Source organism: Lagenorhynchus albirostris, chromosome 12 (assembly GCF_949774975.1).
Source record: "Lagenorhynchus albirostris chromosome 12, mLagAlb1.1, whole genome shotgun sequence".
NCBI lineage: Eukaryota > Metazoa > Chordata > Mammalia > Artiodactyla > Delphinidae > Lagenorhynchus > Lagenorhynchus albirostris.
This window is the reverse complement of record NC_083106.1, coordinates 71,309,388-71,335,792: the sequence shown is the minus strand read 5'-3', so window position 1 is coordinate 71,335,792 and position 26,405 is coordinate 71,309,388. Positions and strand designations below refer to the sequence as shown.

The window sequence follows — 26,405 nt, the reverse complement described above, 5'->3', positions numbered from 1 at the left end:
ATTTCAAGAATTCTTTCTTAACATTTGCACGGAACTTTGTAATCATATGAACAACTGAGAGAATTTATAGTGCCCTTTGTCGAGTTTATTATTCAGAATATTTGTGGGGATGGTATACTCTCTGAGTCCAATATGTACTATTATGGAATGATGACTAATTTTGATACTGTCACCATTCTATGAAATCAAAGTTTCAAGAGAAGAGGCCACAACAGTTTCCAATCCTTAAGCCTTTTTTTAAAAATTGGAGTATCATTGCTTTACTATGTGATGTTAGCTTCTGCTGTACAACGAAGTGAAGCAGCCATATGTACACATATATCCCCTCCCTCATGGACCTCCCTCCCTCACATCGCCCCCATCCCGCCCATCTAGGTCATCACAGAGCACCGAGCTGACCCTTAAGTCTCGATTCTGGAAGGGAGTATAGGAGTAACCAAGGCAGGTGCTTCTGGTTCATTTTCCTAGAAATGGTGTTGCTTAAGGACGGATGGGGAAGGGGGTGGGTAATATAAAGGGAGATACAGGTCAGAGATCTGTTTCCTGTTTCCAAGCACTGGTTTCCTAAGACTCAATGAAGAAACAGAGGTTCCATTATTGTATGGGAACTTACAAAATGCTTTGCTTCTATAATTCCTTTCCCAGCTTAAGTCTGCAGAAAGCCTGCCAATAGCCTCCTCAAGCCTGGAACGGTTCTGGGCAAAGGGTAACAAGTCCCATTTTTCTTGAGTTTAGAAAAGGTTCAGCCAGACATTCCAAACAGGCAATTTACTGCTGCAATCGTTTTGAATTAGGTTACCTACTTGTTCCCGATTTAGGTCTTTTGGTAGTTGTACTGAAATTTGCAACCAACATACTGATGGAGTGTGTATAAACAAATTTTGGCCATAAAGATTCTTCTCATTTTTTTGCCTCCAAAACAAATAATAAAATAGGAGGAAAAAGTTTTAATCCATGAAATGTTAAGAGATCAAATAAAAATATTAAAGAAAGGCTGTGGAAGGTCACAGATAGGTCTACTGCAAGGCAGAAAAGGGACACAAATCCCGCACCCTGCTAATTGTACCTTGTAGCCCAACGACCCTAGAATAATTGTGGGCCCCTGAAAATGGGTTTCTTAATTTATCTATAACAGGATTGAGAATGAATTAGTTTTGTCTATTCCTCAATGAAAATGGACTCATATTTTTAAAAGAATATTAGGATAGGTTGGATGCTTTTTTAAATGTTTTGACCAAATGTTTCTCTTGTCATTTTCTTAAAACTAGAGAATTTACCTCTTAAAAGAATTTATTTCCACATAAGTCCCCCCAACTTTTTCTCCCAGATTAAGGAATGATGAGCTCGATTCAATAGATAAAAGCTGGAGGCATCTCAAGAGGCAAAGGAAGAGAAATCATTATATTAAGTCACACTGAATGCCGCTGAGTATAAAGATTATTTAAGAATGTGTAGAACGCTTAGATAAGCAGTTAGTGGGAACCACCCCTCTGATGTGTAAGATAAATGTTAATGCTTTTCTAACTACAGAATAAGATGTACCAGTCAGCCCCACATCCTGAATTACAATGAAACATGAGTCCCAATTAATCTTTGTTATATGCTAAGAACAAAAACAAATGTTACAGGGTCAACAACTAGGCTGGCTTTTTCTATGCAAAACCATTTAACCTTGTCAGCACTTTTTACTGCACGGGCTACTGATGGGTTTAATTACCAAAGTGGTTACTACAAAGCCAATTACATCTGAGTTCTAGTCAGCTTTTCTGTAATCAATGAAATCAAACAACCTTTGCTAACACTGGTGTATCTTGTTTAGTCAAGGTACTTTCGGAAAAATGATGTAAGTTTGTGGTTTCTACTCAATCTGTTGGCATTTAATAATGTGTCTCCACAGTCACTTTTCATGGAGTTGAAATATTTTGTACACTTTAGGCTCAAGTTGGACTTCCCTTCACTCTCCCTTTACCCAGTTTTTTCTTACTTATTATTTTTAGAAATTATACTATTGTATAACATAGCATTTTACAATAACATATAGTACTTTTTTGGTCAGCTCCCCCATGAAAATGTAAGCTCTGTGAGGGTAGGGACTTTGTTTTACTGATTCTATCCGTTGTACCCATAACGGTGTCTGGCACGTAGAAGGCATTCGATAAATCCATGTTAAATGAAGAAACCTCAGAGACTGGTTTGCCGGAATGGGTGGCCGGTAGAAATGTTCGACAGGATCTATGTACTGTAATTACACTAGGTGATAATAGGTTCACAAAACCACTTATTTAAGCGATATGTGATTTAACAGATAATCACTTTGTCAACTTAAAGAAAAAGCACACAACATAAGGGTTGTGAGTTTAAGTTTTACTCAGGGTCTTATTGAGGACTATAGCCCAGGAGACAGCCAATCAATTAGCTCCGAGAAAACTGCTCCAAGGAAGTAGGGGAGTGGCCCATTTATATGACTTTTGGTGAGGTCATACATGCAGTCTAGCACACACCTTGGTAAAAGATTACTGCTAATCGCAAAGAATAGATATCTCAAGTTCATGATTTTAGTGCCTTCCTATGTATGGAAAGAGGCAACACTCTGGGTTCATAACATTCTTCCTGAGATATGCATCTAACTATCTAAGGAGGCTGCTTGTTTAAGCAGAGTGCCTCCTCTGGTTTTCCATCCCGAATTCCTCTCAGGGTACACTGCTGGTCAGTCACTGTGGTGTGTTACCACGCAGCCCTAGTAGGATGAGGGGTGAGCAATGCTCGTTGATCTTATTTGTTCACAACTTACTTAAGTGATTTAAGTTTTTAGATATAAAAAAATGGACTGGAAATTGATATTTTACTATGCTTCTGGCCCTTGGTAACCTCTTACTGTTCAAAATTCTCAGTACCATTATCTAGGAATGCTATGGAATAGATTCTGGAATTGTATTCACAAGACACAGGAGGCTAGCGTGGAACGATTTTCAAGGGACAACATTAAGGTTGTACAGCCTGTTTCAATTCTCTCTAGCCCTCCTAACGTGGTTTACTAAATTCACACACACACACACACACACGCACACGCACACACACACACACACACACACAGAAGCAATTTTCTCTGTACAAAGAGGAAGTCAGATAGAAAGCCTCCCATTTCCCTTCTTCTCCCACCCGCTGTGGTCCCAAAGAAATAAACTCTCCCAGGTTTAGACATGTTATTCTCAGACCTACCCAGGGATTTGATGTTTACATTCAGCTCCCTCTGGCCACTAGCTGACCTGTGCTGGCCTTCCCCTCCTAGCCCTGGGAGAACCAATGGAGACCGACTGAGCCTGAGAACTTCACCATGACAAGATTTCAGGTGGCACGACAGATGCAGCTTCACCCATGGTAACTAAAGTGTGTGGACAGAAATCTGCCGTGCGTGTGTGTGTGTGTGTGTGTGTGTGTGTCCCCTCCTTTGGTTCCCACCCCTCCTTCAGAGTCCCTCACAGCCACTCCACCTTGCACTGCCCGCTTCTGCCAACAGAAAGGAGGGGGGTGGGCTTAGCTCTCATTGGCTTGGTTCCCATTCAGACCCCAGACAGAGGTGAAGGGGCGTCACTATATTTGACTTAACCTGATTTTACTTAGACAAGATTAGTAAATCAGAATACCTTTCTAGTGGGGTTTTGTTGAGCGGTAGAGTTATCTTTTGAATCACGAGCACCTTTACCATCTAAACTAAACAAACATTAGTATGGTATGGGTTTCTTTTCCAGAGGGAGAAAAACTATCTCAGAAGGAAATTCTATTTTAGGCACAGGTTGAACTCTGCTTCATCTAATTTATTCCAATCTCCAACAATTGGATCAAAACAAACTGACCTCTTAAGAAATAGTCACACAATGGTATTCATCAGCAGTGTCCATTTGCGAAAACAAGATTATACTAAAGCCAGGCCACATGCCAGAAAAAGACTCAGATTTTGTGAATGACTGTGTCATTGGCGATACACCGCTACAGGCAACCACCACATGTTGTTCTCAGGACACGTCCTCAATAGCAGTGGTTCTCAACTGGGGTCAGTTTCAGCCACCGGGGCAATGTCTGCAGACATTTTTGGTTGTCACAACTGGAGGAGGGAGCAACTGGCATCTGGTGGATAGAGGCCAGGGATGCTGCTAAACATTGTCCAACGTACTGATGGGTACCAGAATATGTCACCCCAAAATACGCCACTCTGGCATAAGGATTATTCTGAGCTAAAGACAACTGAGAACGAGCAGAGGCAAGAAAAGCTTTTTAACCTCCCCTTAACTGCCTACAAATGAAGTCTAAATTTCTCCATTTGTAAAGGAAATTTACATTTATAAAGGAAATTCCCATTTATAAAGATGTCTCTGTATCAGGAAAACATCTACACCTGGAGACAACTCTTATAATCGGAGAAATTACCAACAAAACAAGACAACCCTTATTTACCACGTATTTCCTCCCCTCACCTTCCTAGAACTTGCCTCCCCCTGCCCAGAAGCCGCAAACTCCCTTTTCTTTGTTTATTCTAAGATGGTATATAAATTTCGATCATCTGGCCACTTCCTAAAGTCTCACGTCTTTGTGAAACTTCTGTGCAGATGTATGTAATGAAGCTGGTTTTATTTTTCTGTCGTTAATCTGTCTTCTGTCAGCTTGATTTGCAAGCCCCAGCCACTGAACCTAGGAGGGTTTAGGAAGAAAGGTTTTTCCTCCCCACAGCACAGGACAGTCACCAAAACAAAGCCTTATGGGGCCCCAAATGTAAATAGTGCCGAGGTTGAAAACCCTGCTCTGTACTGACAGACAGAAATCAAAAGCACCAAAAGTCAGCAAGGTGTTTGGGAGTTTAGTAGCTTCAGTGATGTCAAACCAACTCTCCCTTATGGCTGTGAGTCTTGGACGTCATACTCAGAACTTTAACGTTTCAAACTGTGCTTAATAAAATGACCCTGCAGGATCAGACAGAGAGGTTTTCTTCCTATGTCCGTTCACCAGCCACAGAATTAGGAGCATTACACGACTGCTCTGCTGGTAGGACCTGTGTTTTGGTTAAAACTACACGGAAGAAGAAATCATGAAAGGTTCACTAAATCACAACGCCAGTGACCCCTATGTTGAGGGTGTTAGGAAATCAGGGGACAGATTTACTCTTTATGAGTAAAGAGGCATTAGGTGGTCTGTAGGGTAGGATTAATCCCAATACAAAACAAAGGAGGACCCTCTTGGGTACAACTCCTTTCCATGTCCCCCCATTTCTTGTTTGTAGGAAATAGGCTTCATTCGGCCTCCTAGACCTTCCCTGAGTTCCAAAGGGCAGATTCAAACAGTTGCTAATCCGAGAAGGGAAGGAATGCAGAAACTAAGGATGAGTCAAGAAACAATAGTGCAGTGATTAAATCAGGGTCCTGGTTCCTCCTCAAGGGATATACATAACAATATCTTCTGCAGGAACTAAGACCCCCCCATCCAAGTGGAGGATGGTAACTTCAGGTTGAGTGCAAGATTCTTGGAGCACTGCCCTGTTACCTCACCAACAGCCAATCAGAAGAAAGTCTGCACACTCTAGAAGAAAATGAAGACTCAGACCCCCTCCCCAAATGATTCTCCCTTTAAAAACTTCCGTGGTTGAGCAGAATCTTTGGAGTTCGTTTTTAGCCACAAGTCCGCCATCTCCCCAGGTTGCTGGCCTCCTGAATAAAGCAGCTTTTCCGTTCCAACCAACACTCGTCTCTGGAGTATTGGCTTTCAAGCGGCGAGCAGCTGAACCTGAGTTTGGTAACAAACAGGCTTGATGAGAAGCAGATATAGCTGCAAATCCAGAGACTGTCCTCCCTTGAGGAGTGGGCAGGGAGGATCTGCTTGGCTCCAGTCGCTGAGTTGCTCCTACTGTATGATTACCAACAAGTCTGAAACCTTCTCTGTAAAATGAGGGGCGAGGCCTATGCCCTGAAGGACCCCCTCCAGCTCTGTCATTCTCATTCAGTGGTTTCCTCACCACCGGCTCTGGCACCCAAGGGCTCAGACAACTCTGTAACAGGATGTCAGTGAGGTGTATTTATTGATCTGAAGCAGTATTTGGTAAAGGAAATAAAGAACAAAAGGAACACGCACAGGTTTGCATAAACGGGAAACCCTTTAATTTGATAATCATGCATTCAACAAACATTTATTTACTGAGCATCTCCTCTGAATAAGGTATACAAAATTCCATATTTTCTTTTAAAACAATGTTTTTATACGAGCCTGCGAAGTTCTCTGAAAGCGTATGTCCTCAGATTTGCAGCAGCTAGCATTCAATTCCACCAGTGAAGCCCCTTGCCGCATTCCGCACAGGACAGATGGGTCTCCACCAGCTCTCTCTCTCCAGGTGGTGCTGACACAGCACATATCTGAATACTCCTCTCGGTGGGAAATAGAGACGTAAATTCTATACTTATCTCTCAACCTGCTACTATGACTTTCTTCACAGCCTTGGTTTTTCAAAGGTTTCAAGTTAACTCTTCTCTTAGAGAATATATGCAGGCAGGTAAACTCAGAACTGTGATGCCCTGTTCTCATTCTGTAGTTGGGTTCTTGTCTCTGTAATTGTTGCCCACTGGGCCGATGGCTGGCTGCCGGTGCGCCCCGTGCTGTGGAGAGGAATGTGTCAGCTCCCGCAGTCACATCTTCAAAAAGGCCACCTGGAAAAGGAAGAAAAACCCACAGTGCTTTCCTTATAGAATGTGATGAAATGGCTGAGTACACATCAAACCTGAATCAGGTAAGTCTGCTCGGTAAAGGATGCTCACAGGTCTACAAAGAAAAACGACTCTTAGTCGGGCCAGACGTTGCCATTTCACAGCAGGAGCAGATTTAGTCCTTTTTTAATGAACCATACAGTAGTTAAAATAATTCACATGCATTTTAAAGGAAAAAAAGGAGTTTAAATTGACACTCAAGTTGTATTGCCGTGAAGTAACCCAGTTCTCTTTCCCATTGGTTCAAACGGCTGCTTTGGGTCTTCCATGAGCATTATTCCAAATCCCGAAGACTCCTGGGCAATTCCAGTTTCTCATTACGATCGGTAATTATACCAGTCTCTCTTCGGGTCATGCCAATGCTTTTAATTGCATCATATTTATTGGGCCTGCCAGCAGCAATTTATCTTAAAACTCGGTTGTTTTAAAACATTTTAATTCATACAGGCTTAGGTACAAAATATTTTCAGACTATATTTAATAAGGTCCAGATCGAATGCATCGAATTTCTCAAGAGTTTTAGCTAAAGGAGAAACAAACATAATAAAGTCAATCATAAACACTCAGAAAATTCTAGCTCAGGGTTCAGGGGTGATAATAAATTGGGAAGTTGCCAGCACCAGAAAGAGAGTGGAATGTAGGTTAGAGATAAAGATGGAGAAACACGGGGCAGTTAGAAAGCTCATCCCAGGCCTTTTTTGGGGGGAAAGAGTAAGCAGCAGAAGCAAAACATTCTACTCTTGGACATTTGGTACTTAAGTCCCCAAACGCAGTTGAAGGAGGTATGTATTTAATGATCCCTGTTAAGGGGATAGGAAAAGTGAAGAGTCGTGCAGGGCAAAAGCCATCTGCTTTATGTTGAGTAATTCAGAAGGATGCTACTCTTCATACAGTGCTGGTGAGAAAGGCCCCTGCTGAGTTTCCATATCAACTTCCCGCTGAGTTTTTACATCAAGTTCTGCAATGAGAACAAAGTTGAAGGAGCAGGCACAGAAGAGAGGTTAAGATTCCTAAACAAAATATAAACATGGAATGCGGAGGGGACAAGATAGGAGAGTAGAAGGATGTGAGCTCACCCCTTCTTATGGACAACGGATGCAAACCTCAAGGGCTTATTGTGAAGAGTAAATCAGAGAATGCTTATGAAAATACTTGTGTTTCCCTCCCTGGCCTCTCAGATGACAGACATTAGGAGCCCATGAATATTCTGATGAGAAGGGGCTGTTGAAGACAGACCAGCTGGGCCCTTTAGGGAATGATCACAGAATCCCAGGGAAGGGGACTTCGGGGGTCACTGAGTCTGACTTCTCGCTCATGGTGGTTAGCATCCCCGTGGGGACATTCTGCTTCTTCAAGAACAGTTTACAGGGAGATTCCCAAGATGCCAATACCACTGCTGATACTCAGAGACACAAAGATGATGAATAAAACCCAGTTATCTCTTTTTGAATTCTGAAAACTGCTGTGTCATGGAGTATTCCAACCAGGAACTACTTAGAATAACTGATGATGATAAATGTCATCCTAAAAATGGTTAAGAACTTTAGCTCTGGAACCATACAGACCAGTGGTTCTCTCCTTGGGACAATTTCGCCCACCAGGGGTCATTTGGTAGCGTCTGGAGATTTTTTTTTTTTTTTGTCACAGCATGTGGGATCTTAGTTCCCAGACCAGGGATCAAACCCAAGCCCCCTGAAGTGGAAGCCCAGAGTCCCAACCACTGGACCACCAGGGGAGTCCCTGGAGATATTTTTGGTTGGCACAACTTGGGGGATGCTAATGGCATCTAGTGGGTAGAGAGGTAGGGATGCTGCTAAACATCCAGTTATGTGCAGGACAGCTCCCCATAAGAAAGAACTCTCAGTCTCAAAACATCAACACTGCCAGTGCTTGAAAATGCTGAAATTTAGAATTAGATCTCTCTGTGACCTTCGACAAGCTTGTTAACCTCTCTCAGCCTTTCCTTGTCTGCAAAATGGGAATTATAACAGGATCTACCTGAAACCTGTAAAACACTTTCCTATTTTAACTCTTTTCATCCTCAGCACAGTCTGGTGATTTAGGTAACGCAGGCATTCGAAACTTTGTTTTACAAATGAAGAAACAGAAGCTCAGAAAAACTAAGTGGCTCGCTCAGGATGCAAAGCTAGTAAGTGGCAATGGTGGTTTGAGGAAGAAATTTTGATTTCTAATCCATGCTTTTTCCCCTGGTAAGTTTACAGATAGATGATCAAGATAAAACTGCACAGGTTGGGGGACTTTTAATCCTCATTATTGTCTCAAATATGAAAGATTTATTTTCTTTGGTATGCCTGTGAATATGGACACAGGATGGAGAAAACTACATGAGGCTGAGCTCATTAAAACAAATAATGCAAAATGGAGTCCCCAGCAAAAAAGAAAAGAAATTTAAGTTGACCTAATACGTCTTTTCTTTTTTCCATCGTTCTTTTTTATAGTGCCGCCTGCCAAGGACACCATGTGTTTTGCAGGACTTAATAACAAGAAACTGCAATCATCCTTGGGAACAGGTATTGTACGATGCGTTTTAGCTTCTTTTTATTTAAAACACTGTGAGTTGACATATTTCAGATGTTGATTTTGTGTTCCCTAGCTTTTGTCCATGACAGGAAAAATTGCTTTCCCTAACTGCCATTTATTTTAAGACAGGATAATTTTATTTTGTTCTACTACACTGAGAAGAATCTCTGTATTTCATCTTTTTAGTTTTATTCCCCAAAGTAAGAAGTTTTAAAGCTTTGCAGAGTCTATGAGTACAGCTACAGCTTCAGGCTCCGTTGTTACATTCCTGGAATATATAGTTACAGAAGTATAAATAATTATTAGAAACCAGGGAAGACAGGGCTCTGGAGTTGGCTGTAACATTTGACTCTCCCTGTTCTCTCCTCCCGGATTTGGACACTTGGGAAAGGAAAAGGGGAGAGAGAATGAAAATGTCTAAAAATAATGCCTCTGCTTTGAGTCACCATCTAAAAACAATCTTCTTAAACTACCATAAACAGGGCCAGGCTGCTGTAACGGCTGACCAAATGTTCAGTTTATAATGCTTCTGTACAATTGCGCAAATATGTTAAACACTTTTGAATGTTCTCGTTATCTTAGTTAACAAAATTATACTATGAAATTCTATTTCTCAACATAGAGCTGGAATTTCAATCAATAAAAAGACATGCTGTCAAGGCAGACTGCACAAGATAAAATTAACATTAAAAAAAAATCCTACATAAATGCTTTGAGGTGCACTAAACAAGACAGATAAAACTGTACAATACTGGAAACTGTGAGTTTCATAATAATTTTGAGCTTTAGAAAAGTCTCTTTAGAATAAGTAGCATAGCCATACACAAATGTTCCTTTTAAAGGGTACTGTAGACTTAAAAAAATAAATATTTAAAACTATTCCTTAAATATGTATTTTTGTCTAGGTACGGCTCCTGTTCAAAGTTATGTCTGGAATAAATGTTATGGCATGGGAAAAAAGTTTATACTTTATATTACAAAATCCAGTTTCTAGGCTCAAACTTCATTTACAAAATAAAATATACAATGTAAATATAAAAATAATAAAAGAAAATGACCTTTTCAAGCATATTATTTGTTTCGAGTCTTAAATCACAATGGGGTACAAACCATTTACTAACTCACTAATTCAGCATCAATCAGGCCTGTGCTGGTGACACCTGGACTCCACTCTTTGTGCTGAATAAATAGTATAAGATTGTCCTCTCTCTGGGCTGGCAGGCTGTCTTCATTCACTCAATTCATTTGATGATTAAGTACCATCTATGTGCCTGTGACTGTCCAGTCACAGACCACAGTGAGAAGGCATTCCCTCGTGGCACTAACATGCGAGTTGGGGAGAGTCAAGTCATGAGATGATTCTAATAGGTTGGAATAAGTCTAAGACGGACGCCTAATGCCTGCTGGCAGAAAAAGGATCATTCTTGGGTTATGAAAGGAAGTGCGATTTCTGAAGCAGTAGCCCGAACAAGGCAGTTATTACTCTAATTATGAATAGTGTGTTGGCAAGGAGAGACAATAAAACCTGGCATGGCACTGAGTGGGATATACTTTGTTCCCACTAAAAGATGCTGGCTTTGCTAAAGGAACTACTAGCAAACAGGAAGGATGGAACAAAGGACCAAAGATGGGAGAAGCAATACAATGAGGAAGAAGATCTTATCCCACTAAAATGACAATGCCTATGTGGACACTGTCCACACACTTATATGTGGACAGAAATACTAGACCAAGGAAACACCAGCGCGGCCTTCCAACTCAAATTCTGTAAAAGCCTTTAGAAAGTGGGAAAAAAAACAAATAGGATCAGTGTCTTTAAAGGGATTTAAACCCTTACCTTGTATTTTATTTAGGCCATGGATGCACTAGGATAATTTACAGGTCAATCAAAAGCTTGTGATTTTCATCTAGCGGGAACCAGTGAAGCAAAGCACAGCTATGCTTTCTAGCGGAGGGCGGCGTGTGAAGTACCAGAAGACATAGATGTGAGTGGGGTAAAGACGACCGATGCCTCTTCCTCTCCAGATGGGGCTGGACACATGGACAAAAGCAGCAATTCCTGGGTCCTGAGCCTATTCTTCAACAAAGCAAGAAAGTTCTGGATGTAAGCTTCTCAGCACCTCTTTCAGAGTAATGGGGTTGTGGAAGCATTGCTGGTGTTGGACGGTGCTATTACAACAGCACTGTGGTGAACAAGCCCTTCTGATGCAGTTGCCGAAGCTCCTGGTTATATAAGGCAAACCCACCAACCTCGCTAATGATAGCAAGCCCATGGTGCAAACATTATATGGCAACAGTCTTTAGGTGTTACATAAAAATATATTTTCTCAAGCACAAAACACATTTGTTAAAGGAAATTCTATGATGCCAATACGGGTGGGTGTTAAAATGTATAACGTTAAACAGTACCACCACAATAAATACACTGTCACTCATAAATCAGAAAGTCCTTTTAGTTTCTCATTCCTATGGGAACGTACACGAGGGAACGTGGCAGAAAGGCAGTCGTACCACTGCAGCTCTGGACAGGAGTGGTGTTATGAAAATCACCACTGCACTGCCCTACCGGCAACATGCCTCTGATCAAACAAGTTTATTCAGAAACGGAGTCACTAGAGTCCAGAAATGGAGTGTTTTCCTACAGTATCAATTCATTGACATTTTTAGTAGCAAAACCATTTCAACAAATAATATTTCAAGGAAGTCATGCTCATGCTGATCTATCGTAATGTTGAGAAGCATGGGTGTTGAAGAAGACAATGTACTTGGGACAGCGTACAGTTAGAAATTCCAGGAGGGGACACGAACCCACGTGGGGGACAAAAGAGCTTTCCATAGCAGAGAGCTGGTTTCTGGCATCTAAATAGGTTTATCTCAGTGATATTTTAAAATTCCTATTTTAGCTGTATATATTAATTTTTCTAACAGAGACACAACCAAAGGAGAGACTAGCCTCATCCGTGTAAAACACTTTCCAACCCGCTGTCAAGGAGGGAGGAGGGACTAGCTTGGGAGGCTGTGGCTGTGGATCCCACTACTGAACAGTGGAAAAGCTCTGTGGAAACATCACGCAGGCAGTGATGAGATGCTGTAACGAGTGCTCCTGGGGCCGGGACTACTCAGGCGCCTAAGTGCAGAATTCTGTCAAGTAAGGAGAACGGCACAAAGTGAGCTCCCACACTTTTTCGGGAAAGGGCTAAGGAAGGTCGTAGCTGCCTCTGTAAACCCTCCTGGACAATTTTATCTCATACCTGAAGAGCCTTATTTGTGTTGGTTGGTATTCAACAAGTTCTTAACTGTAAAGATTAAAACTTAGAGAAATCAAGACTTGTATTGCTCATTGTAACTTTTCGTTTTCATAACTGATCTATAAATATATTAGGTACAGACGAAATGAGAAACGCACAGAAAGAGGAAAATAAAATTTTTGCAACTTCATTATTCAGAGTAACTACTATTAAGCGTTTTGGATGTATCTTTTTAGATTTACTTTCTATGTATAACTGGACATTTCTGCATATGCTGTTTTGTAATATGTAGCTTCTTTTTAACTTAATGATATATTGTGGTAATCTTCCCATGACAGTGAATATTCTTCTATGACATTTTTAATGACTGTATTATATTCTGCTATATATCTGGGTCACTTAAAAAAATAAAAAAGGATAAATGCACAACTTATTCCACCAGAAAGCAAACTTGAGGGGTTTTTTGGGGGCGTTGGGGGTGTGTGTGGATAAGTGAGGGGATGTTACTAACTGTTGGGCCCAGAGGACTTTGGCATAATCTGGCCTGGGTACTCAAGATGTCATCTCTGGACCAGACTTTTTTTTTTTTTTAAATACAGGCAAATCTAACATTTATTTTAGTCAATTCAGGCAGTCAATAATATGTATTCAACAGTCCTTAATACTAGGAATTCTGAGAAACTATAAAAAGCAATACATTTAACCAAATAACCAGAGTCATTTGTTTCTTTCAAGAAACTTAAATTTTTAACCTAATGATGAAGATATTATAGAGACAACTAGGTACACATGCAAACAATGGAACTATTACCCAGTGTTTACTAATAATATTGTCCCTGAGGTCTTTGTCAAAGGCTGTTAAGAATGAAGATTCGCTCTTTTTTCACTTCCATTCATTCATTTAAACAGCATTTATTATTACCTGACATAAAGTGTCTTGTAAATGGGCAAATATGCCATGCATTATAATTCCTTTGTTCGTTCAAACATATGTTGAGACCCAGACACTAGGGCAAATACAAAATAAAGTAAGCTCTATTCCATTGGACGAGACTTAATGGCATCCCCTGGGAACTCAAATCCTCACGCTACATTCTAGACCTGCTCAACCAGAAACTCCAGGGGCGGGGCCCAGCAACTGGTATCCTATAGGTCCTCCAGGTGATTCTGATAAGCGCTAGAGTTGGAGAGCATTTACCCAGCTGAACGAACTTAGAGAAGGTAACTGATGTATTTACAGTGGCACAGCTAATTAGAGGAACGACTCAAACACAGTTCTTCTAACTCCTAATCCAGTGCCTTCATTTCTGGCCACTGCAAAATGAAGACGCTGGTCTAGGGTATCCAAGAGTCCTTTAAAAAAAAAACATTTTTTTTTCTAGAAGACAACAAGATTGTCAAAACAAGGGAGAAAGAAACAAATTACGTCTAGACCAGTATCTTGATATTGATATAGATCGGGCCCAACATCTACAAAAGGAGGACTGAGTCCTTTTTGTTAGCTATCTAGAGACTGAAGGGGCCAAATTTCTCAAACTGACCCACTGTGTAAAGCTAGTCTAGTGAGAGTTGAGAGAATGGTGTTTTTTTTTGGGGAGGTGGGGTGAGAGGGAAGAGCTTCTGATATGCCCTGATATAGTTTTCTTTTCTAAATCTACTTAACATGGGCATGTTTAGCAAACTTATTTGGTTCAGGTAAAGAAAATTGTCACAAATTTGACTTCAGAATAAGCTGGTAAAGAAGAAATCTCCCATACATTGCTTGGAGTATGCCTATAAAACAGGATAGACATTCTAGAAAACAGTTTGGCAGTCTTTAAAAACTAAACATGTACATAATTACTGTATGACCCAGCAACTGCAGTCTTGGACCTTTATCCCAGAGAAATGAAAACTTTATGTTCACACAAACAGCTGTACATGAATGTTCATGGCAGCATCATTTTAAGAGCCAAAACCTGGAATCAGCCCAGATGAATGCTTAAGGGTGGTACATCCACACTGTGGATACCTATTCCACACTAACAAGCAGCGAATTGTTGATACATGCAACAACTTGGAAGATTCACCAGGGAGTTACGCTAGGCTCAAAAGGTTATGTACTGTAAAGTTCCATTTATACAACATTTTTGAAATGACAAAATTTCACAAACAGACGACAAGGTAGTGGTTACCAGGGGCTGGGGATGGTGAGAGGAGGGAGGGTGTGATTATACAAGGACAACAGGAGGGATCCTGGTGCCAACGGAACTGATCAGTGTCTTGACTGTGGTGGATGCACAAACAGACCCAGGTATACAATTACACAGAACGTCATACACTTGCACACACATACGCAAAGGAGTACACATACAACCAGGGAAATCTGAGTAAGACGGGAGGACTGCACCATGTCAATACCCCAGTACCATAGTTCTGTAAAATGTTACCACTGGGGGAAACTGGGCAACGTGTGCAAGTGATCTTTCAAACTCTTTCTTACAGCTACGAGTGACTCTATCATTCTTTCACTAAAAATTTCGACTAAAATAATGCCACAATACTTTGCAAATGACCTTGTCTAGCTTACTCCAAGCCAGTTACCTAGAGTGTCGCTCTGAGACGCATTATTCAAAGTCTTGTTCACACTGATGTTATGGTTAATATATCACTGTGATTCCATTTTCCTCAGTGGAATGACCTGAGTAAGCCGGTAAGTTAATTTTGGAATGAGTCCCGAAGCAGACGGCTACAGTGAGACACAACACCGTTATATTTAACACGGGTTGGGCTGACAGTCTGGCATAAAATGCTTAGGTTACACATAACAGCACCTGAAATCTTAGCTTGTATATGAAGTACTTATTCTAAATAGTCCACTAAGCACAATTTTTTGTTTTTTTTAATTGCCCTGGAGTAAATAACAAGAAAAAATTCTGGCATTTTTAAAACCCAGAATTGCTATAAGAAATTTCCCAGACACATAAGAGCACTGGACAAATATTTTTTTCAGACTGAATACATTAGATTATAACTCTAATTTTAATCTTAAAATTAACAGTATCTTACAAAAGATTTGGAGAAAGAGGAAAACAGAGAGCGTCTGTTTGTGTCTTGTAATTTGGTTAACTGTGAATTCACGTCCTTTTTTTTTAACCTACCAACGGAGACTTAATTTTTTAATAGTTTGTATAAGCCCTTTAGTAAATGTTAATATGTTTTTTATGCAGTGAAGAAATTAAGTGCATTATTTTTTTCCTGTTTCCCAAAGACTCTAATATTATTACTATGTGGGTCTATTTCCATATGGTTTTAAGATGCATTTTTCTCATATTGATTATCACATGTGCATATTTTTTATATCATAATAAACATTTTTAGGTGCTGCTCAGTAAGTCTTTATTCTTATTTTAATAGCTGCAAAACAGTCCATCATAACAATCTATTACAAATTTAAGTTGTTCCCAGGTTTGTTAATATCAAAAGTAATAATGGGGCTTCCCTGGTGGCACAGTGGTTGGGAGTCCGCCTGCCGATGCAGGGGACACGGGTTCGTGCCCCGGTCCGGGAAGATCCCACATGCCGCGGAGCAGCTGGGCCCGTGAGCCATGGCCGCTGAGCCTGCGCGTCCAGAGCCTGTGCTCCGCAACGGGAGAGGCCACAACACTGAGAGGCCCACGTACTGCCAAAAAAAAAAAAAAAAAAGTAATAATGAAGTAGTTACTATCATGTTTATAATTTTTTTCAATTTTTAGAATATTCCCTTAGGATAGAGTCCCAGAAATGGGATTATTAGATTGAAATGTATGAGTATTAATCTAATTTGATACATATTTTTTCCAATGAGCTGTACCAACTGGTAATGCCACCAGCATCCTATCTTTTTTTTTAAAAATTAGTACTAATTTAATAAAAGGAAATGACATCTCATGCTTTTTGAATTTATTTAATTGCTATGAGTTTAAACATTCTCCCAAATGTTTGTTTAATAACATTCTCCCAAACGTTTGTTTAATAAACATTCTCCCAAACGTTTGTTTCTTGTAACTTGGTTAATCGTGAATTCACATCCTTTTTTTTAACCTACCAACAGGGGGCTTAATGTTTTTAATAGTTTGTATAAGCCCTTTAGTAAATGTTAATATGTTTTCTATGCAGTGAAGAAATTAAGTGCCAGGCAGCATCCCATTAAATCTTTATAAAATCCACTTGAATTAAATATCTAATTTAATTGTCTCTGGATTATAAATGAGGAACTGAGGTTCAGAGAAGCTGAGTAACTTCTGCTCACTGCTATAAGCTAGTAACAAGGCTGAGTGTGCAGTCGGGTCTTTGTTTCTGAGCCTAGTATTCATTCCATCATCAAAGCTCCCTTCCATCTAATTATGGTGAGAGATAATTGCAAGTAACTTTAGTTGAAGAAAGAATCCATTATATTCCAATTTTAAAACAGATTTAGTAGCAGTTGAAATGATGCAGTCGCTCTTATTTGTTAAGCAGAAAGCAGATTACTTCTTTACGGTTAGATGTAAGGAGGAGAAAGAAAAAGATAGAAGAGCAAATTCAAGCCCTTCCTGTAAAGAGAAAATAATTCCTTGATTCGAAGAGAAAGCTTCCGGCAAGTGAGGAGAGCCTGCAGGATAAATGAGAAACCAGCCTGAAACCTCAGAAAGGAATTTTTGTCTGTAAGTTTAGCAAGCAGGATAAGTTACGTTGGCATAGTTTAGTCAGTTCAGTAGAAAAGATTATGACTTGGAATAATCAAACAACAGTTAAGGCCTAGTGAGAAATGGATCACATTGGAACCAGATGCTTATTTTCTTTAGCCACTTACTCCTTAGACATTACTTTGAAAATATAATATTAAAGATACATGAATCTTTAAAAAGGAAAGCATGCTAATATATCCATTTTTAAATAAATACCATTTATTTCTTAAGCCTGTTATTTGGAGTTGCTGGAAATAGGGCTCATAAAACTGTAATTTATTTATTTTAAAGGAGGAGCATGAGGATGTCATAACTACAAAATGAAACAATGGTAAATGTGTGCGGAAGGGAGCACAATGAAGAGGATAACGCTTTGTGATTTTTTTTTTTTCCTTTTTGCTTGGAAAGTAAAGAGGGGCTCTTGTATATAGAACTGTTGGTGGAGCGTCTCCAAGTTAAGAACAACTCAGTGTATGGGAACAGAAAAGGGCACATACTCATCAAGGGCTCCCAGGGTTCAAAGTGGTAAGTTTTACACCTGCCATTCTAAGCTCCACAAGAAGCCAGAGGAAATCAGGTAGACACGAGGAGAGTGCAGACTGGTGAAGTCTAACTGATGTGGAAAGCTGGAGACAGAGTACATGAAGCTGAGAAGTAAAGACAGATTGGTGTGAGAAGGTGGTACTCTGTACAGAGAGCAAAGATTCAGACCAAGGGAAAGATGAGACTGAATCCCTTCCCTGACTCCTCCAAGCTGAGAGCCTCTTCTCCCTCCAGTTCTGCCCACCGGTGGCCGTGGGGACTAGTGACAAAGGACATCAATGGCCTGGCAGGCCCTGGAATGGACAAGACCCTCAAAAACTGAAAGAGACGATTATTATTATTATAACTAGATGTTAATGTTTTATGTATTTTAAATATTGCTACAGATGCTGTTCATGAATAAATTCTCCTCTGCTGTTCATGAATAAATTCATGCTTCTTTAATTATTTTTAAAGGAAGAAGCACAATTGGCTGATTGTGTATAAAAAACCTCCAAGGCTTACATAAGGCTTTCTCTCGCTTATACTATCCTATGACAATAGTACCTACCAGGGACAGGGACTGACATTGCACACATTACGTCTGAAGAAAAAACTGCAAACCTATAATGTCTGCACACGGAAGAATGTAGATGGCTTAGAGTAAAATATCACCAGCTACTAGAAAAATAACTCTGAGCCCAGAGGCCACTGACAGGATTGTGTAGAGAGGGTGTGTGTAACGGAAAGCACTCCAAGTGGTTCAAACCAGCACATCCTTGGTTAGAGATATAATTCATTCCATGGAAATTCAGTTCTGAACCCAGGATTATTGACTAAGCCATGGGTGTTTAATACATGAAACTATCTGGCTGAATTTACCAATAATTAGGCTTCTCCCCAATATATCCAACTTATAACATTATCTAGAAAGAAGAGTCTGACTGATTATTCATCGAGGCACTCTGTAAAGCAGCGGGAGTGAATGGATGGATCTAAACACAACTTATAACCACTCATCATTAGTGTATTACAATGTGGACTGGACTTTTCTGGCTTCTGGGGCATTGAATACTTGGAGATGACGAATGCTCAACTATATTTTGTTGGGAAATACCAGTAACCTTTAAAATCAGCTAATTGCCTTCAAATGCTGGCCTTCAGAGTTCACCATGAGTTCACCATGCCAGCTTTCCACAGAAATGCACGTTCTACGAGATGGCATCACAGATTGACTTTAGAACTTGCATACTTCAGCATACTTCAATCAAGTAACAGCTGGTACAATTTACAGCTGAAAGAGGCTTCCTGGCTTTAGGAGAAAGACTGTATGTCATTTCCAGAGGCAACACAGGTTACCCAACCTCGGTGCCTGAGTTTCTTCATCTGTAAGACGGGGCTTCTCTCTTCTTCTGGTGGGTCAAGGATGGTAGGAGATACTGTGATGTCTGTGACTGGCCCCAAGGAGGTCCTCTCTTCCCCACACGGATGATGAGGAAAGCTTATTCAGCCAAAAGCCTCCCTCCCCCTACCTAAATGGGGTCTGAACATCATGACTCACTGAGCTGCAAAATGAACATCAAATATCTACGGGTCTTTTACGACAAAGTGCGAAATATTTTTTTCAGGATTAGAGAGGTTCTGAGACGAGACCCAGAAACAATTTTGATGTGAGGAGAGGAAGGACTGGGAAGCCATGAGAAAATAATGTACTACATTCTGATGGGAAGTAGAGAAAATTCTGAAACTCATATATTGTTTCAGGTGTCTTTAACTCACCTAAATTGCTAAAAGGTGGTGAGCATAACCAAGTATTCCACAGAGTCTGCTGTGTTCTCAGAACTATTCCATTTGGTATTTTTAAAGACAAGACCTATAAACACTTGAAAAATGTTCTCTATTTTCTACTGGTTTAGGGGTAAAAAAATTTTCTTTGAAAAGAAAAAATGTATTTTTAAAAATTCCCCCGAATTTTCTTTGAGGTCATCTTTCTAAAGTATGAGAAATGAATGGAAAAGGAGAGTGGGCCCAGTTGGGGGTCCCTCAGTAAGGGTTTGGGGACAACCAAGACCCCACATGAGATAAGCGTGCACGATCTCACTCCTTTTCTCGAGAACCCTTGGTTCATAACATTAGTATGAAGCAGATGTGGAGAGAAAAATGTTGGGGACTGGTTACATCAGCGAGTTACTATCTTTTCATTTTGACAAACTTATGAACAAACCCATCAAGACAGGGCACCTCTCTGTAATGTACAAAAAATATTGAATCACTATGTTGTATGCCTGAAACTAATATAATATTTGTAAGTCAATTTTACTTCAATTAATAAAAAAAGACAGGGCTCTTCACTCAAGTCCCACCACCCCCAGCAGTCACCTCTCCCTGTTCAAACTTCTGCCGGTTAATCCACGACACCAACAATCTGCGGGGCACTTGGCTGTTTTTTGTTTGTTTTTAACTTATAAAAGATTTCAAATATTAACATATTCTCTAGTCAACAGAATAGTATAATAAAATCACAAATATTACCCAGAAACAATAATTACCAACTCATGGCCATTTTGTTTCATCCAAAGCCCTGCCACAGAACTCTTTTGAAGCAAATCCCAGACCTATTATTTTGTATATAATTCAGTGTGTGTCTCTGAAAGAGAAGGACCGGGATAAAAATAAAACCACAATGCCATGACCACATCTAAAACATTAATAATAATTCCTTAACATAATCAAATATCCATTCAGTGATCAAGTTTCCCCAACTAGCTCATAAAATTTTTGAACAGCTGGTGTTTGTTCAAATCAGAATCGAAACATGTCTAAGTAGTGTTACAATGGATTCATAAGTCTTTTAAGTTTCTTTTAAATCATGAGTTCCTCTTCTCTTTTTTCTCCCTTTGATTTTTATGTTTTGAAGAAATCAGATCTTTTGTCTGCCGGGTTTTCCATAGACTGGAATGTGGTGAGTGTTTTTTGTTTGTGTTTTTAGTGTCACTATAAACTCATGGATTTAAAATACATCTGATACGCTTTAATCTACTACAGTCTTTATTTGTATTAATGCTCACATCATCCCATCTTTGTCAGCGAGAATCTCTTCAACTCAGAGCCTAAGTCCTGAGGACATGATCTTAGTAGTTTATATTGGTTTTTTATTTGTTGGTTGGGTTGGTTGGTTGGTTTGCTTTCTGGTAGGATGGGACTCAGCCTCATCTTATCTCAGACATGGAATCAGCCATTCTCCGGAGAAGCCTAGGTCCTTCAGTGAGGAATGGTATTTGGAGATAAGAACTTGAGCGCCTTACTGCTTCGAAAAGTTCCTTGGACACATTACCTCATGTGTACACATATACACCTGCTACCCACCTCTGGGGGCCACCATGTTCCCTTTTCAAAATGCACTCAGACCCTATTCAGAAACCAGGTCCTCAACTACTCAGAGATGAACTTTTTGTCTGGTTACCTAAGGAGGACAGGTTAGAAAAATACCACCTTAGCAACAGAGAGAGAAACTGAAACCAAAGAAAGATCATGAGTCCCTTCCTTTTCCACTGGAACTGAAAGGAAATAGTTAAGTTCTGTTATCAGAACTTAGATGGCAAAAGGATTCTTTCTAGATAGAGAACTTAATTTTTTTTTTTAACTAGGTAAAGACCTTCTTGTATGAGTAAAAGAAAAATGCTTCCAGAAAAAGGCTGATCAAGGAGGTCCCTTGGGCATGGAATGATAAAGGTGACTCACTGCCTTGCATGGACAGGTCCCTACTGTTAATTTGTTTGTCAAAGCTGTGGAAGAATGAGGGGGGGGGGGAAATGGTCACTCCGTGGAGTCTGAGCACTGGAAGTCTGTCCCAAAGACAATAAAAGTCGTTTTGTAAACTTATCTGGCTAATTAGGAAGAGTATTTCTGCCCTCACTAAAGGAAAATACCCTATAACCCTCACAGTATGTCTGGAACAGAGAAAAAAAATGAAAAAATGGAAGGGCACGCGTCACAGTAATTTTGATAATTTAGAGCAAAATTATTCAGATGGCAAAATGTTTCCCAGCCCCTCAGCAGCAGCAGCAGGTTCCTGTAAAACCTGAACCTATTATCGGCGGTGGGGTCTGGGGGGAGTGTAATGGGGACTCCTCCAAATCAACCATAAAATGTCTTACAACAGACACTTCACCAAAGAATGTAAATAACCAAAAAGCACCAGGGAGATGCAAATAAAAATCATAATGAGATGCCCACCAGAATAGCTAAAATAAAAACCACTGGCAGCACCAAATGATGACGCTGTTGATGATGATACGGAACAACAGCAATGCTCGTACGCAGTTGCTGGGAGTGTAAAATGGCATAACCACTTTGCAGAAGCGTCTGGCGGTTTCTTAAAAGTTAAACGCACGTTTACCCTACAACCCGGCAATTCCACTCCTAGATATCTACTGAGAGAAATGAAAACATGTCCACAAAGAGCCTTTATCAGACTGTTCACAGCAACCTTATCAAAATAGCCCTCAATCAGAAACAGCCCAGGTATCCATCAAGAGCAGAATGTATTAACAAATTGTGTTTTTTTCATACAATGGACCACTACTGTGCAATAAAAAGAAGAGTGAGCCACTGATAAATGCAATAATGTGGATACACTGCAAACACATCATGTTAAGTAAAAGAGACTAGACCAAGAAAAAGAGTATACACTATACGATTTAATGTATACAAAGTCCAAATATAGGCAAAACGAATCTATGATGATAGAAATGAGAGACACTGGTTTCGGGGGAGGGAGGATTAATAAAAAGGCCTGAAGGGAACTTTCTGGAGGAATGGATATGATCTGTATCTTCTTTCTGGATGGGAGTTACATGGGTGTATGTACAGCAGCGGTTCTCAACCACGGGTGGTTTTGCTACCCAGGCGACATGTGGCAATGCCCGGAGACACTTTTGATTGTCACCCCCCAGGAGGGGATGCTACTGGCGTTTAGTGACTAGAGGCCACGGATTAACAGACAGCTCCCTACAAGAAAGAATTATCTATTCCAAAATATCAACGGTGCCAAGGCTGAGAAACCTAGTGTATATACAGTTGTCAAAACTCATCAAACTGAACAACTAAAATCTCAACATCCTATTGAATGTTAATTATTACCAAAAGAAAGAAAGAAAAAAGAGCTCAATAACCTCTCTCCTCACCCCAAAATACAGGTGAAGGATGAGACTGGGGGAAAAAAATTTCACATTTCAATTCTGTGAGTTCAACTGCGCAAAAAACACATTTCAATATCGAAATCATGCTCAGTTAATGTTGACTGAAATTTTAAAATCTTGGGCAAACTTCCAGTTCCGCATGTAAGGAGCTTGGAAGTTGCCATTCCATCCTAACAAGTAAAAAGCTGAACAGACTGAAAAATCAACAGCTCTTGGATCCGTAAGGGAGAGGAGGACACAGGGCAAACCGAGACTGGAGAGACAGGACAAGGCGGGGATGCAAGGCTTATGGAGGAGAGGTTTACTAGAGGGAGCCGCAGCCAGGGTAGGAAACCTGGGCTGTAATTGACAAACCGCTGGAGGCTCAGTGTGCACCGGTCTGAGAGTGAAAAACTGCAAGGGGATCCAGTCATGATGGGTCCCACAGTTGTGTGAGATTTACCTCCAGAGGCTCGACCCAGGTTCTCACAGTAAATACGAGAGAAGAATCCCCTTGAGCTTCCAGAGAGGGGAGGGGAAAAGGAACCATTTTGAAATATGCCAGAGTCCTCCGCTCTTAACAAGGTTTGCCCTCGGGGGGCGAGTGGGGGGTGGGGACAACTAGTTAACCAGAATCTAACCTGCTGGGCGTTATTAGAGCCTAACTGACCTGGGGAAAGGGAAATGACCAACTCCAGCCCAATCTGGCCGTCCCGTACCACCAAAGGGGGGAGAAAAAAAATTAAAACTTGATATAAAAACGTCCAAAAAAATTATACCGGGGGAAAGATGGACGGAGTATGGGCAGTCCTCTCCACAACTCTCCCTTCAAACACACCCTTCCTATCTCCCCTCTCCCACTGGTAAAACTCACACCCGTGGGCTACTCCACTTAAAACTTCCTGAAGGAAGTACATTTGGGCCTCAGGGAAATGTTGATATGGTTGTGCACAGACAGCCCTGGGTGATAAAAACAGTGGGGGGCAGGGAGCCCGCCTGGCCCTTCAGCCTCAGCATCTAATCACCCAACCCAGACTCCACGCTCTTCCCGCCCATGGTTCTGAGTTCACGAACGTCACAGGACGCAGCCGCAGGGCGAGCCAGGCGTGGAGCTGGGTGAGGGCTTCCCGCCATCGCACAGGTCACGGTAACAAGCTGCCAGCTGATTTCCACGGTTCTCCCTGAATCTCAGGAAATTTCTGGTACAAAGTAAAAAGTTGTGCTTAAGTGGAAAAAGAAATGGATCTGGAAACGCTATGCCGTAAACTAGTTTATGGTACGGGTGCTGTTACCTCTGATGTTTGTAGAAAACAAGTAGCTCATGACTCAGGTTACTAAAGCTGAATTTCAAAAACATTTTTTCCCTCGGGGGGGGAGTCTGAACTGTATACAATTAGCCTTCGTGCCAGTGAGTTTCATTCCCTACTGCTTACAGTAGCACCCAGAATACATTTTACACTGAAGTCTGGAGGCAGCCCTAAGCCAATCAAGAGACAGATTACTCAGAAATGCCTCTGGTGGAGATGCTGCAGAGCTCCTTCAACATTCTGGCCTTCTCCCAGACCAAGAACTTTTCCCTCAAGTTTGAATTTACTGACTTTTAACACAAGCATGCACGTCTACTTCCCTTCCCTTTATGCAGGAGGAAGTAGCTGCTTCGACTTCTGGCCGGGCGAACGAGAACTCCCAAGTTGGAAAAACCGCCCTCAAAGACTGTATCCCTCACTCACTCTCAGAAGCCTGAAGTTCTGTGCTTGTCTCTAACCTTCGCGTTGATTCTCCAGGAGGCGAGCTCTCTGAGCAATGAAGCCCATTAGCTAAATTCTTTTGGAAACCTGACAACCTCACACTGAGCCCTGGTTCCTGTGGGCACATCTGCTGCCCAGCAGGGGAGTGAAATTGGATGTGTTTTAGACGCACATCTAAAGAGAGTTTTAGACGTGGTAGGTGGTGGACAAGAAAGGCACCTTTACACTTTGGCCACCATCTCTGACATATTCACATACTCCAGCTTTACCATCATCCATTCAATACTTGAACTGCTGATTCCAGGGAGCTACTTCGTAGGGTGGGATTCACAAAAGAGACAAAGCCCCAGTGATTTTTAATTGCCAAACCTCGCATGCAACACAGCTCCATGGAATGTTCAACAGCCCTTGCCCATGCACAGGGACACTGGGGGTGGGGGGGGGAGGGAGACGGGGGAGGACCACATGCCTCTTCTTGCTGACACTTGGTGTTCGTTTTCCCAGTAAAAACCATTTTTATCCACCCACCCTCCACCCCATAAAAGGCAAACCTGCAATGTGGGATAGTAATGTCTTATCTAAATTTCTGTCTATCCCTCCATGGGGTCTTGCACGCGGGAGGCTTTCAATAAATATTTGTTGGCTGAAATGAATAAATGATTGAATTAATGAGTTATGTACCTAGATTCCAGGCTAAGTTCTTTTCTATGAGGGTGTCAAAAAAAAATGTTTAATAGGATGGAGCTAAAAACAGAGTGGGAATTTTGATATTTTCAACTCTAACACTTCCATGCTACTGGGCAAAGCCTCACCCTGGCCGAAATGGGACTTGGCTTAGAAAACATTGCTTACAGCTTTGCCCAGCACTGCTTCACAGCCTCAAGGTTGAGACCGAGGGGCAGAGACCCTCACTGCCCTTCCCAGCTCTGTGAAGAGGTAACTCTCAGAAGGTAGGGGCCTGGGGATTCCGTGGTGATTTTGCTTCCTACAAAAGTTGCTTGTTGGGGTAACGTAAGAATCCAAGAATTAGAATGGGGTGATAACCATCTGCATGATGAAAACACAAACTTAAAGACAACCTCAATCATCCAGTGATTTAAAATGTAGAAACTCAGTCGGGTGGTGACACTGACAAGGTGAAAGTGTTCCAAGTGTGATTCTGAACACTGAGGCACCGTCTGGGTCTTAACAATGACCATGAGGCCCTACTGTATAGCACAGGGAACCCTTCTCCATACTCTGTAATGACCTACATGAGAAAAGAATCTAAAACAGAGTGGATATATGTATATGTATAACTGATTCACTTTGCTGTACAGAAGAAACTAATACAACATTGTAAATCCACTCTACTCCAATAAAATTAAGACAAACAAACAAAAAACAACGATCGTGGCTCACCAAGCTTACATGGGTTTGCTTTCCATGCACATTTTGTGTCATCCTCGTCTAACTTGAAAGATCTAATCCCACAAGATCACCTCTAATTAGTGATGATGCACTCTTAGAAGACAAATATAGACACCAGAGGGGATGCATCAGCGGTCTTAAAATAATTAATGCTTATCCTCACAAGGCCACCTACACCAAGGCACTTGGGAACAGTTCACCATAGCCATGTCATAGAAGGATGGCAAAATCATTATTCTTACCTGCAGAAGTAGGTCACAGCGAGAGCCTTTGGCAAAGGAACCCGAGTGGACACTGAATGGGTTTTGTGACACAATCTTTTCAT

At 41.0% G+C, this 26,405-nt stretch overlaps 1 protein-coding gene across 2 annotated transcripts in view; it reads right to left on the bottom strand.

The window, feature by feature from the left end:
• Positions 1–6,117: 6,117 nt before the first annotated feature.
• Positions 6,118–26,405, bottom strand: part of UBE3D (ubiquitin protein ligase E3D) — a 153,765-nt gene continuing 133,477 nt past the window's right edge. For both annotated transcript variants that reach the window (XR_009543787.1, XM_060167560.1), the window contains one exon: positions 6,118–6,686. Coding sequence is in view for 1 of the 2 variants with exons in the window: in XM_060167560.1 (XP_060023543.1) it covers positions 6,666–6,686 (21 nt within the window). In the remaining variant the exon portion in view is untranslated. The remainder of the gene's footprint in view (positions 6,687–26,405) is intronic.